Below are 14,994 nucleotides of genomic sequence, written 5' to 3' on the forward strand. Positions count from 1 at the left end.
AAGATAGACTATTCTCCTTTTGAGGTTTTCTTTTAATATAGGCATTTTTTTAAAGTAGTTTTGGGTTTACAGAAAAATTACACAAATAGTAGAAATTCTCATACAAGTTCTCATATATATCCCCACTCACCGTCTTCTACAGTTTCCTTATTATTAATATCTTACATTAGTAGGGTTCACTTGTAATAGTTGATGAATCAATATTGAAACATTATTATTAACTAACTGAAGTTTACATTTTACATTGAGTTTCACTCTTTGTACTTTATCGATTTTCAGAATCTTGAAAATGCATCATGTCATGCATCCTGCTGACATTGTCATAAAGAATTTTTGCAGCTCTAAAGTTCTTCTTGGATCCACCAATTCTTCCCTCCCTCTGTACCTACCTTGGAGTCTCTATGACAAGAGAATCATTTTACTAGGTCTCTATTGTTTTGACTTTACAGAATGTCATATAACTCATAAAGTATGCGACCTTTCCAGATTGGCATCTTTCATTTAGCAATATGCATTTTAGGTTTTCTCCATATTTTTATATGGTTTGATTTCTTTATATTGCTGAATAATATTCCATTATATGGATATAGTACCGTTTGTTTACTGATTTACCTATTATCTTGGTTGCTTTATAACTGAAGGTGATATAAACACTTTGTACAGGTGGAAATATGTTTTTATTTGCCTAAATTCCAAGAAATGTGATTGCTGAATCACATGGTAGGACAATATTTGGCTCTTTACCACCAGACTGTGCTTCTAACTGGTACCATTTTACATTCTCATCAGCAATAAATGAGAGTTCCTGCTGCTCTACATTCTCACCAGCATTTTGTATTTTCCATGCTTTGGATTTGAGCCATTTTCACAGCTGTGCAGTGATATCTCATTGTTCTTTTAATTTACAATTTCCTTATGACACATGGCATATGCTGTTTTTTGTTTGTATATCTTCTTGGGGAGGGAATCTGCTCAGATCTTTCACTCATTTTTTTTTAATTTGATTGTTTGTTTTCCAATCATTGAGTTTTGAGAGTTCTTTTCTTATAGATTTTTTAAAATAGTGTTTGATAGTTCATGCAAAAACCTCTGATGCTTTCTGACATGTGTTCAAAGTATAAAGGAAAATGAAGAGAATTATACTTTGAAAGTAGACATGGTAGAGAAATCTGAATGGAAGTCAATTTTCTGATATTTTTATCAAAGAGATATAATGTAAATACCAGTACATGGCTTATGACAGTAGATATGTGTATATTCTATACCTAGAGCAACCACCTACAGCTATACAATGATGTACACTCAGAAATAATGTAAATAAGTCAAAATGAAACTCTAAAAACTAATTAATAATTCATATAAAGAAAAGGTAAACAAGAATAACAAAGAAACAGAAAATGAAGAAAAAGGGAGCAGACAACAAATAATATATCAAATGTTGTATTAATCATAAGTATTCTAAATATATTGACTAAAACTAGAAGTTATCCAGTTGTATAAAACCATGATCAAACTGCTAAGGAACTTACTTCAAATAGAATGATGTAGGCAGGTTGGATGGGCAGAAAAAAAGGTACATCATGCAATCATTAATTTTTTTTTAAAAAAAGCAGAAGTGGCTATATTAATACCACATAAAGTAGACTTCTGAGCAATGAAACTTATTGGAAATAAAGAAGGAGTTTACATTATAGGCAAAAAAGGGAATCCACCAAGAAAACATGTATATGCACCCAACTACAAGTCATCAGAATACATGAAGCAAGAAATGATAGAATAGAAAGGAAAAATTTTTTAATTCTACAATTTAAATATAGGATTTCAACATCTTAATACTATTAAAGTAATTAAATTTTTATTTTTAAAAACTTAATAAAAAAGAAATCTCTTGGCTCAGGTGGGATCAATAGAGAAATTCACCAAACATTAAAAATTAGCAGGACTCTACACAATCTCTTCCAAAATATAGAAGAGGAAATAATATTTCCTGACTCTTTTTGTGGGTCAGTATCATCCTGATGCCAAAACTAGATGACAATAAATACAAAAGAAGGAAAAAAGGAAGTGGAGAGACAACAAACCACATTTTTTCATAGCTTTAGGTGCAGAAGTCCCAAGTAATACATTAGTCAACTAAATGTAGCAAGATATCAAGAATTCTAGACACAACACCAAAAGCATAATTTATAAAAGAAATAATTGGTAAACTGAACTTTATCAAATTTTAAAATATTTGTTCTGTGAATGGTCCTGTCAAAAGGACAAAAATATGCCCTGAGATAAAATATTTAAAAACCATGTACCCTCCAAAAGATTTGTGACCAAATTATACAGAGAGAGATCAATAAAGTATGGACTTAGTTTCATTGATTTTTTTGTTTGGTTTGGTTTGGTTTGGTTTGGTTTGCTACCAGGGATTGAACTCAGGGGTACTTGACCACTGAGTCACATTCCCAGTCCTATTTTGTATTCTATTTAAAGACCAGATCTCATTGAGTTGCTTATCACCGCACTAGTGATGAGGCTAGCTTTGAACTTTTGATCCTCCTGCCTCAGCCTCCTAAACTGCTGGGATTACAGGCGTGTACCACCAAGCCCAGTAATTTCATTGATCTTTATGTTTTTCACACAATTCTCTTCTCTTATAAATTTAAAGAATTCACCATTATATTCTAGTACTGGCCAGACTGTGCTAAGTAAACAGAAAAGAAAGACTTTGTCAACATGTAATCCTAGATAGCAACACATGGTAGATTACAGTTACAGTACCTAAAGAGTTGATAAATTGTAACCTCCTTATAGTCTTCTTCCACATTGACTCTAAGGTTAGCCATGTTTGGCCAATGGGACACGATGTAAGCACAGATTTAAAATGATGTCCATATTAATTCTGATCCCTTCCCTTCCTGCTTTTAGATCCCTGCTACCGGTGAAATCAAGCTATTCTTTCACAGACCCGTAACCCAGCCAACATCCAACACCAAAAATGAGACTTTCAAATGAGACTGATTTAAACTATCAATCTCCAGGATAGTCACCCAACAATATACAGAATGGGCAGCAAAAGAACCACAGAAATAAACCCATCCCATATTACAAACCCGGAGAATCATAAAGAGGTAAAAAATTATTTGAGGTCACTGATTTTCATTGTAGTTGGTAGTGTGACAACATGTTACTAATACAGCTCATTAGTAGTATGATTTTAAATTTTACTTTAATATAAACTTAAATAAATGAATTGATCCAATTGTGTAGTTGAGTATTTTCACTTAGACCCTTAATTTAAAAACTTTTCATAATTAAACCATTCTAACATTTTTTAATCTGAAGTTCTTATGGTATCCTAAGAATCATTGAGGAGATTAACAGTGTCAATGTAGATAGCATGGGAAACCGAATTAAGTGTGAATTTATATAGGAACAATCCTGGCATATTGCATGTTTAATTTAATAATAATGATTATAGATTCAAATTCTGCCTGTTTTCTTAACATCCAGTGGCTAGAAATCAATAAATTCAAAGTTTATTTAGAACCAATTAATATGTTTTACTAAATATACTTTAATGAAAAGCTTTAAGCCATAGACCATTATAGACTGAACTATTTTTTCTTACCATTTACTTGAAATAACTTATAAAAACTTTTTTAAAAAGCTAATTGCAAAACATGGTGATCAGTTCTATTAAAAAAATAAAATATTCATTTGTCATTGTAATCTTGCCAAATAATAAGTTATTTAGAGTAATGTGTGGAATTATTATTTGAGCCATGATTTAGGTCAAGCAATCCAGTAAACACACTAATATGAAAAACATTTCATTTTTCACCATCTTAACTACAATAAAATTTAAAGTATGTCAATCTTAATGCTTTAGGGCATAATTTGGCTACCAGCTGGGGTCAGGATAGAATTTTCCCCATAGTGTGGTACTGCCAATTACTATAGGTGTGGAACAAACAAGGGAAAGAGTCAGGGGGTTACACGGCCCTCTAAAGCATCTGGTATCGGATGCTTTCAGAGTGAGAATTCAGGGTAAGATGAAACATGCAATTGTCCCTGTATGTCAATTCCGATATTCCTATGAGCTGCCAGTATGACACTGCTGCCACAAGGGAGGGATTTCCTATGGAACAGATGTCACTTACAGTATTATGTGGGCTATCTATCTCAACAAATAATTGCTTGGCACGTCTGCCCTATGGCAAGGGTCTGAAAATATGTTAGGGTGAGAACACACCATACAAGCAGATGGGCACAGAAAAAAAAAGGAGCCAGAGCATACTGAGCCTGAAATGCATGTGCAAAAGCCAGATGGGAACACTGAAGCAGATGTCTTTCCTTGAGTAAAGCCCCCAAACAGGATTTTTCCAGTTATTAGTTATTTAGAAGTTCTATTTCAAAATTTTGTTAAATGAGTATGAGTTGCACGGGGCTCCGATTTAATGCTCTTTTGCTATATCCTGAAATTTCCATTTGAAAATGATGCATTTTACTTGAGGCCTGAAACCGATATAAGACTCCCAACACCAATGCCCTCCACTTCCACACACCACCCCTCAAGAAAAAGAAAAAGGGGGAAAAAAAAAACTAGGCTGGGATAAGAGGATGGACACAAAGACTGACAATGAATGACAAAGGACAATTGAGATGGGACTTGCCTGAGAGAGACAGCAAGAGAGAAAAAATGTCCTTTTAAAATATCAATAAGAGAATCAAAGAAGGCAAGATCCTTTTTCTGATAAAAGGGGAAAAGTTAATAACAGTGAAGAAAGAGAAGGCAATTGCAATGTGCTCCCACTGTAATGGAAGAAAAGAAGATAAAGGTAGAATTGGAAAGTAACAATTTTAAATGTTTAACATATACATGGCTTGCACACTTGATACAATTATGGATTAAAGTTTTAAGAAATATTTAAACTATTTGCCCCATGGCAAAACGGTCAGCTATTTAAGTAATAAGTTGGAGAAAGAGGCAGGGTGTTTCTGTTCATAAGAATCAGAATATGAATTTTCACTTTTAAAATAACATTGATTGCAGAAAGAGCTTGGGAGTAGTGGGGAGAGGCAATAATGAATATACTGTAAATTATTAAAAGGCATTAAGCCATATCTCATAATTGGAAAAAACCTTAGGATATTATTGATATATGTCTGTGTCCATAATGGGACACAAGTAATAACTGCTTTGGAAGTTTTCTAGACACAAATAATTTTGCCATTCAGTAATGTCTGAAAACTGTGATTCAGCTGAACATTTGTTCATATTCTGGAGCAGATCCAAACTGATTCTTAAGGAAAACTCTGAGTTTGGCTTGCTAGTCTCCCTCTGTATGGTCTTTTAATATTAAACACTAGAGGTGTTCTTTAGTTTTTATCATATTAATCATACCGCATGTTTCTCTGATTTCAATACTTTAGTAACCCATCTTTACTAATTAATGTGGAAAAACAATTGGAGAATACAATCTCACATTTTTTTCTATGACTTCCAGCTATCATCCTGCTGAGAAAGTAAAATGTGGAGGAAATTGCCTAAGGATGGACCATGCAATCTATTCACTCTTCCCAATATTCTAACCAAGAGTAGTAGGAGAAGTAAAGATTCACCACCCTGCTCCAGTCAGCTTATGGAGTTTGACCTCATCTTAATGGGAAGGAGAAGCCACTGGAAAACTTCTGTTGATGTGTGCACTTTGGGGAGAAGGATATCACAGTCACATTTACATGGTGATTGATTTCTGGGGACATGTGATGGAACAGATTGGATGGGATCAAGACTAGAAGCAAAAAACATTGACGTAGAGCACCAGGGTAATACAGACAAGAAATGATGATTACCTTGCCTGGGGTAGTGGCAACAAGCAACAGAGAAATGTGGACTCTGCAATAACAGAAACGAAAGAGAAAGAAGATGGAAAGGTCATCCCAATTTTAAAGCTTGAGCAAACACATTGGTAAGTATTTCAGTTAAGACATACAATCCACTGAAGAAAGAGCAGGGTCTTTGTTTTATTTGGGGAAGTCATTAGGAGACACTAGATTATTAATCTAGTCCAGGCCATATTGAGTTTGCATTTAGTCAGAAGTAGTTGGATACTTGGACGAGTAGTTCTGAAAAAGGCTCTAAACCAGAGGCAAACATTTGTAGGTTGTTAGCATTTACATTTAAGCCATAGTGGTAGTTAATTACTTGGGATAATGTGAAAAGTCAGAAAAGCAAACAATCTCAAGGAAAGAATATAAAGAAAAATGATTTATTAACCAAAAATTTAATAAGCACATGTTGTGTTGTATTCCCCAGAGCTGCATTAATAAGAAAATTTCCTGCTTCCATGCAGTTTCCGTTTTCAGTGAATAAACCAAACAGTTAGCCAGTGAACAGAAAACAAAACAAACCCTAGCACAATTAATTAGATATTTTCAGATATGTTGAAGAACTGTGTAGAAAATAAACTGGATTGTGGTTCCAGATCATGAGAACATGGAACATGGTAGAGCACATCGAGGAAGGAGTTAGAGGTAGAACAGGTGAAGGGATTCAAGAAAAGGCACCTGTGTCCTGAGAAGGCAGAGCTATGCAATAAGAATATGTCTCCTATTGTCTAACAGGGGAGTGACTGCTACAACTTACAGCCAACCAAAACACAGGAAATGAAAAGTTTGTCTCCCTTCTAATAAGACCTTCATAAAGTAAAAAGTATTTCTTCCAGAGCTACTGCTTACACCATAACAGAATAGTCAGAATGGACAGGTCTTGAAGAATTTATGGAAAAACAGTTACTGGATTCCTGAACTCTAGAAAGTTGAAAGGACAATGGGAAGATTTGCTAACTCTTTAATCTAGTGAGCAGAAATAATTAACAAATAACCAAGATGTGAAATCTCTTTAAACATTGCACTGAATTTCTTAATACAGTGATATATTAATGTTAAAGATAAAATTTGGAGTCAAAATGTATACTCTTCCTGCTTTTCTCAATTACCTGTTTGAAATTTCACTCTTAGTGTCAGTTAACACTATCAACATCATGATTCAACTTTTGGAAGCTACTAGAAATAATTAGCATCTAGATATTTCTTGCATTTTTTTGTCAATAAAAGAACTGTTGGGATTTTCAAAACATATCATTCAAAATATAATAAATATATACATATTGTGAAGTAGAAAAAATAAACATAAAGTGTATATGAAAAAACTAATTGCATTTACATTTAAGCCATTAAATTCTTTTAAACAAGAATAGTGTTGCACTGAAAAATTAGTGAAACAATTGAGTATGTATTATGTTAAAAATATAAAGAAATAATTTTTGTTCAATCAGTGATGCATTTTCAAGTAAATATGAGAAGTTTAAAGAGTCATGATAAATTAGTAAGTTTCAAAAAATGAGACATTCAATGAAAAGTTGAAAATGGACATGAATCTTTACATTTATGGAGGAAGATTATGAAGTTAAAGGCAACCAATTTTCTATGTTTCCAGATAAGTAAAAGGAAATTAGGCTAAAATTATAGTCCAATAATAGCAAAGAAGAGGGAGAACGCTGATATTCTAACTTCTTTGGATGCTGCAATGTATTACCCCAAAGGTTGTGTAATTCTCTCTGCATCATTACCTAAAATCAAGAGAGACCTTAAGATGTAACTATTGATGAGTAAGAATCACCGTGCCAGACTATCTTGTGCTTGAGGACTCCATAAGAACAAGTGACTCCCACTCATCCCCCTCAGCTTCAGTGGGCCATTTTCCTCCATTAGTAAGCTCTTGGCTATAAATCTATTTCACTAGGTATTAGATGCTGTGAATCTCAGGTGCATAATACATGTTATTCAGATAACACAATGGGGATTAGGTGACTTCTGTAGGCCTCTTGATTATGGTGCTCATCATTAGCTGGATGAACTGAGCATAAGCATAGCTACCATTTCAGCTCCTCCATTACTTATAAGATAGCAGTAGCTACATTTGCTCAGGTCTGAAGTATGCATTACTCATACTTACACAAAAGGGAACTTTCGGAAGAAACAAAACCTCCCCCAAAATTTTACAGACAATACTTAGTTGTCACTTTGTTTTCCAGTTTTATACTTTCTGTAATTTCTATCCTTTTCATCAACACTAAAGGCAGAGAAACTGTTCAAGTATTTAAGGCATAATATACAGACCAACTTGACATAATTTCTCTTTTTTAAAACTCTAAGCTTTATTTTAAAAAATAAAGGTTTTAAGAGTTCTTTGAAAGGTAACTTCAAAAGGATGTCCAGCATAAATTTAAACGAGATTTATAACTGGAGGAGATGACCAAATTCTACAGGGTATTTAACACATTTAGAACACCCAAAATACAACTTAGCAAATGAGGTCTAAGATGGAAAATTTAGCAACTGAATCTATGATTGCAATTTTCCTTTATTGTGTTCCCTTATTTTATATAAGTTTTACCTCTTTGTCAAGATTAATATACTTTGATATATGCCACTTCACATTTTTTTTCTTTTTTGTATCCCAACTCCATTCCCTGTAACCCTGTTGCCCTATGATCCCAAAGAAAACTAAAATGAATGCCAATGCCAGAAAAAGAAAATTTTAGAAAGTTCCTAGCACACCAAGGAAAAAAATGAGTATGTATTATTTTAAAAATCACAAAAAAAATTGCAGAAAGAGAACAAAGGGAGACCAGAGGACAGAATCATTAGATGGTGTGCATGCAGTGGAGAAATTGCAAATGAACAGAAAATACAACAGAGAGAAGAAATATAAACAAAAGAAGTTTTTGTTGCTTTTCCCATTGAGAACTCTGATAATGTTGAGGGACCTCAGCATATCAGAATTGTGCCATACAAGTATTCAAGTATTCCTGCAGGTACCCAGTAGGCAACAAGAGTCCAGCCTGGGCTCCATGATTGAAGCCCCAGGTCCATTGATATTGGCCACTGACAGTGACACTGCCAGGGAAACAGGCTATAGGTCCCATTAGTCAGAGACTCAGAAACAGATCCTGGGAGGAAATCCCAGATAGCAGTGGCCAGGCAGAGAAAGAAAATTCTTGGAGAAAGCCATCCATATCAGAGGACATAAGGGCATGTGAACTTTGCCTCATATCCATAAGAGTCTGAGTGTCTGCCAAAAAGAAACAGATTAAGACTTAAAACAGCCACTTGAACTAGAAAAGCTTTGAGACTCCTGGCACTGGAAAGCTAAATTTTTATCCCATTATCCTCTCTCTAATTAGATCTTCTCTTTTCCATTTCTTACCACACTCCTTCCCCCAGTAAGAAGATATAAGTGCTGGCATGGTAGTAGGAATTCAAGAAAAGTTTGAAATTGTTATACAAAAGAAAGGGCACCACTTTTCTCATTTTTTTTTTACCTTTCTACATGTAATCAACAAAATTAAATTAGACACTCCAAGAAGATAGAGCTTCCCATACAGTGTCTGTGTTCACATTCAACAATAGATTGGCACATGTTATGTTTAGAAACATTGTTCAATTGATTGAAGAATACTTCCATTGTATATACTCCAAGAGAGCTCAATTAATTATTTAAAATACATTAAGAAATATTTATTGGAATACATTCCAGTGTATTATCATGGAAGCCTCATGAAATTTAATGCACTAAATCATAGCACAAGCCTCTAAGTTTACAGTAGTGGTGTGCCTCAACATTTAAAAAGTAAAAAGTATGAGCTACTGATGACTTCAAACAGAGCTTCAAAGTGGGACATACCTTCATAAAGTCACTACAGAGAAAGATCTGGTCCTCAGCTTTTTAAACCCAGAAATTTAATTCCCCACATCACATAGTTTTAATCGGGCTCATAGGTGCTGGCACATGCTATCCAAAAGCAGAATTGACCAAATGCACCCAGTGTGTCTGTCCACATATCATACTTACAGAGTCTAAAACCTCTTCATCAGGGCTAATTTTAATTTGTTTTAATTTTAGAGAGTAATCATCCTGTTCCCTACAAGAAATACAGTTTTCTACCTTATACCCTAAAAAGAAAAGTTTCAGATCTAGAGAACATATCTGGGTTAAATCAACTTCAAATATTTAAAACTTGATAAAGCTGATCTTAATGGACAAAAATACCCTAAACCTCTCTATCCTGCAGATGTGATTTAAGAGATGGAATTACATAAGTTATTCAATAGTGAGGAATTAACTAAGGCAATGAGAATAGGTATCATAATGATCTATGTTAATAGCTAAAAAAATGAATACCACCCTCTCCAATTAGGATAATAAACTTTCCCTCCATCTCTTTCTTCACCCATAAGAGTTAACACCTGACCAAAAAAAAAATGAGCATAGATGTGTTAATCTAATTTTTCACTGTAACAAAATAACAGAGATAAACAACTTAAATGAGGAATAGTTTATTTTATCTAAAGGTTTCAGAGGTTTCAGTTCATAGTCACCTGGCTTGTCACTTTGGACCTTTGGCAAGACAAAACATCATGATGGGTAGCATATGGTATACCAGAGAGAGAGAGAGAGAGAGAGAGAGAGAGAGAGAGAGATGAAATAGAGAGGGGGGCAGGAGCAAGATAAACCCTGCATAGGTATGCCCCTGTGACTTATTTTCTTCAACTAGGCCCGACCTCCTGAAGTTTCTGCCACCTCATAAAAGTGCCACAAGCTGGGCACTACTTCACAACCCTTCAACATATGAGTCATTCCAGATCCAAACTATAACAACCACTCTCACTGTCTTGGTCATAATGGCCAGACCAAGGGTTGAGTTATGATACCAGTAATTATTTCCCACAATTGTTCACAATGGAGCTGAGTTAACCTATGTCCCCATTTTCTTTGGTGGCAAGTTGTGAGAATGTGAGCCTAAAAGAACTGAAGCCTACACTGATTGTTGCAAGGAAGAGCTGGCCGTACATAGAATGAAGACAATACACAGATGAGAAAAGAGAGACATTCTTAAAGATACTTGAAGTGATGGTTCCAGTCACCCCGATATCAGCTCTCCTTTCTGGTAATGGAAGCCAACATATTATATCTGTCATTTAATCTCCTTCAATTTGGGCTACTCTTGTTGAAAATCATTAGCAATCTCACTAATAAAGCTAATTGAGAAAGAGGTAAAACCAAACAAGGTAGGCAAATAACAACTGCCAGCATTGTTGTAGTCATAGAACATTTTTGCTAGTTATGCAATTTTGAGATAATTTCTCAAAATCTCTGAACCTCAGTTCATTATCTACAAAATGGGACTTACAGCTATCATAGTAGGTACGTGAAGAATTAGAATAATGGTAATAAAATGCTTAGCATGGTGCCAGTTCCATAGCACTTGCTTATTAAGTGCTAAAAAATGTATTGTTTTACTAATGAAGATGTAAGGATAATGATGATGAGAGCCTAAATTCACAAAGATTATAGAGCTTAGAATCTTATGTAATTTTTCTATTAAAAGCTTGTCTATTTACAATACATTTTGAGAAAATTGCGATGACTAAAACGAAAAATGTAATAAAGTCAGAAATAATAATAAACAAAGCATTGTCAGTTACCCTTATAAACAGTGATTTTTCTAATGCTTAATTTACAATAAATAAGCATTTGCAATTGAAAATCCATTACAGGTTAATGAAATAGACTTATTCTTAAGAATAGATGAAATTTTCAAGCCAAAGCAAATATGATTGATCTGGCTATTTCCAGAGAATGGATGCAATAATACTTTTAGATCCAATCAAATGCACCCACAGTGAAAGATTTCTTTGACACAGAAACCCCAGTATAATACTGGGCACTATACCTATGATACATAGACTTTTTTTTGTTGTAATTATTTATTTCTCCCACTACATTTTAAAGCCTTCATAGCAAGGTATTTCTTCATATTTATATTCTAGAAATACAATAAAAAACTTGGTCAAAAACAGATGCTCAAAATATAGTATTTAAATAAAACTGAATTGTACAAATCTACTTAGAATCAGAGGACATGGGTTCTAATCATGTTTCCATTATTTACTGAGTGTCCTATCTGGTCGCTAAGCATAGAATCATATCCTCACAGTATTTGCCTAAGAAGTTATCTACTTTGCCCTACCTTAGTACAGAAATTCCATTTAAAATATGTTTGCCACCTATACACACTGTGATAGACCCTCAACAAAAAGTAACCTTCAATCAAACCTCATAAGCAATTTTTGGCATAATTACTATCTTTCACATTAAATAATAAAACAAAGCAATGCTTTAGAAGGCCCAAAATTACTGAGTCAGCAATAGAGAATTTTAACTTAAAGAACATGTTCTTTCTACACACCATCTATTTGTGTTTTATAAGTCTTAGAGGGCTTATAAAAAGTTAATCACTATTAATAATCTTCCCACTCATATTGCATACCTCACTGACTGATTTGGATAGCCAAATGAGATGATGTGAAGCTTTTTTGTAAAGTATATAAAGCTCCAAAACAGCCAGTAGTATTATTATCATGATGATGATGCAGAAGATAATGATGATGCTAGAAAAGAGAAAATTACACACTTTGGATGTTTTATTGCTCTAATATTTCCTTGCTGCTAAATGAGCCACATACTGTGAGCTGTAGTCACTTACTGGGTATTCAAAGAAAACCCTGAGTTTTATTCTATTTTCTTTAACTTTAAAGTACAATCAAAATGTATGGATTTTCAGAGATATTTATCCACTATATTTGCTGAGAAATTATAACTGTATATGTAAATAGGTACCTTAGAAAAGGATGGTAATTGACTTGACAAAATTTCTGGTCTTGCTGGGAAAAGCCTATGAAACACGGGTTTACATGAAAACTGCATGTGGAAGTGTGTCCTGGACTCATGGCCAAGTTGAAGTCTCCTCTCGTTTTCTCCTATTTGTGATTTCAGCTGAAACTGGAGTCCGGTTAAAGCCTGTAACATATTTTTCTTCTTCTCACTGTTAGCGAATGTGGAAAAAAAAATATAAAGGAGCTCTGCAAAAAAAACATGAAGAAAATTATATTCTTTTATCACCCAAAGGTACATGTTATAAAATAAGTCTAGTAAATGATAGGGGAAGCATCTGAAAGAGAAAAACAAACTCTTTCTTTAATGGTTATGGTTCACCCATAAAGACACAATTCTTAATGCTCAAGTTAAAAAAAAAAAAAAGATGAGAAGAAACAGTTGGCATTCAGCTAACAATTGTGTTTGGAGATTTGTGCCTGACTTTGTTATTCTGAGCAAAGCCAGGTACCAGTCTCTTGGGATTATGTACAAAGGCAAGAAAAAAAGTGGACATGTACAAACCTCAAAGGTGACTGCTGGGTTAATAAAACCGTCTGCTTTCTGTTCACCCACTCTTGCTCTCAGTGTGCAAGTATATTAAAATATGTCCAAAGGAAAACCAGTCGCTGCGCAAAAATAATTTAACTACAAGTCACCATTTCCAGCTGCTGGAGTGCTTGGTGTTTGCGAGTACACTAACAAGTGACCCGTACATCTCCCTGGATGAAAGTTGTATCCTCATTAAAGGAGAAACAAACACAAAATAGGAATGACTGTCACACAGGAAAACAGACCACAATAGACAGTGCGTTTCCCCCTCGGTTTCTGACTCGAGCTATCACAGACTGAAGAGCAGAGCTGTCCTGAAAGTAACCTCTTAACTGGCAGCGAAAGAAGAGGAAGCTGCTGGAGAAACTGGATGTCTCCAGAGCAGCCAACCAGGTTCTTGTTCAATGCATCTGGAAAAAAACATTTTTTTTCCTTCTAGTCTATAAAATCTCATACCACGTAAGACCCTGTAATGAGGTGAAGTGGCTGGATAAAATAAACACACCCCAGGGAACTTAAAATTAATGCTGTGGATTCTGTATTTAAATAACCTCTCTTAGATAAACTCCCATTTAAGCATTTATAAGATGTCATACCAACCTTGTCTTTTCTTTTCTGGCTTTTCTCTAGAGAACTACATCATTGTTAGGACTCTGCAAAGACCAAAAGGGGAAAAAAAATAGGTTATTGTTGCTCAACACAAATAATAGTGTTCTTATTTGATTCATATGTTGTGCATTGTCATGAGGCTAAAATATATATTGGGCACTCAATGTGGCAGGTTTGTTCCTAAGTACAGTAAGGTGTATAAAAGGAGCTTGTGCCTTCAAAAGTAGGTAAACACTATCTGAAATAATAAGAGAATAGTATTGAGAGAATGTAAGCAGTTATCAAAGTATGGTACTAATAAATATGTCAAGGCTAGAAAAGGCATTTCTCCTCCATGCTAGCCACATTTGATCAACTATTTTCAAAGCAATTAGCATACACTCTTCCAATTATCTAGTTATGCTTTTATCCCCCCTGAGTTGCATGCAAGATCCTCAAGGACATTTCTTATATGTTGTTTCTTATGTTGCTAGAACTCCCATCTTGTACAGCCCCTGGTACACAATAGGAATTCAATAATTATTGATTAGTTGGTTAGTTAACTGATAGACTTGATAATTTGTGCCCCACTTGGAATTTCCATCTTTGTACTGGAGGTAGCTGAAGAGCTAGAAAGGGAAGCTTGTTCTTATGAAAAGACCAGGGCTTCCATGACAAACTGCAGCCCAGGAGCAATGTATGCAAGATACGTGCATGGAAATGAAGAGCCACTCATTTTTGACTTATGCCTTAAACTAGAATATATAAAACAATCACAAAATGAAATTGAAACTCAACATAGCTGTGTAGGTAATAAGGGACCAGCAAACCTATGTAAACAAATGGAAATGTCAAGGCCCAGAACAATTATATAAGATTGGAAACAAGAAAAGTATATAAGAATGTAGCATTATTGATGAGAAAACGTACTAAAAATGAAAAAATATTTTAGAAACTAAGAAATAGTGAGATTAAATTTAGCCCATATAAACTTCTAAGGCATATTATTAAATAATTACTGTGTGAATTCATGAAAAATAATGTGAAATTTACTAGAAAAGATGGAACTGAAGTCAGAGAGTATT

General features: G+C 34.3%; 1 protein-coding gene across 1 annotated transcript in view; it reads right to left on the minus strand.

Annotated features, from left to right (window-relative positions):
- Tfec (transcription factor EC) overlaps positions 1-14,994 on the minus strand; it is a 173,495-nt gene that overhangs the window by 109,623 nt on the left and 48,878 nt on the right. Inside the window, exons 2-3 of the mRNA XM_048786017.1 lie at positions 13,922-13,974; positions 12,737-12,978 (exon numbers count right to left, since the gene is read on the minus strand). Of these exons, the coding sequence (XP_048641974.1) occupies positions 12,737-12,925 (189 nt within the window). The 5' untranslated portion in view covers positions 12,926-12,978; positions 13,922-13,974. The remainder of the gene's footprint in view (positions 1-12,736; positions 12,979-13,921; positions 13,975-14,994) is intronic.

The sequence above is a fragment of the Marmota marmota genome, unplaced genomic scaffold, assembly GCF_001458135.2.
Source record: "Marmota marmota marmota unplaced genomic scaffold, marMar, whole genome shotgun sequence".
In the NCBI taxonomy this organism is placed as follows: domain Eukaryota; kingdom Metazoa; phylum Chordata; class Mammalia; order Rodentia; family Sciuridae; genus Marmota; species Marmota marmota.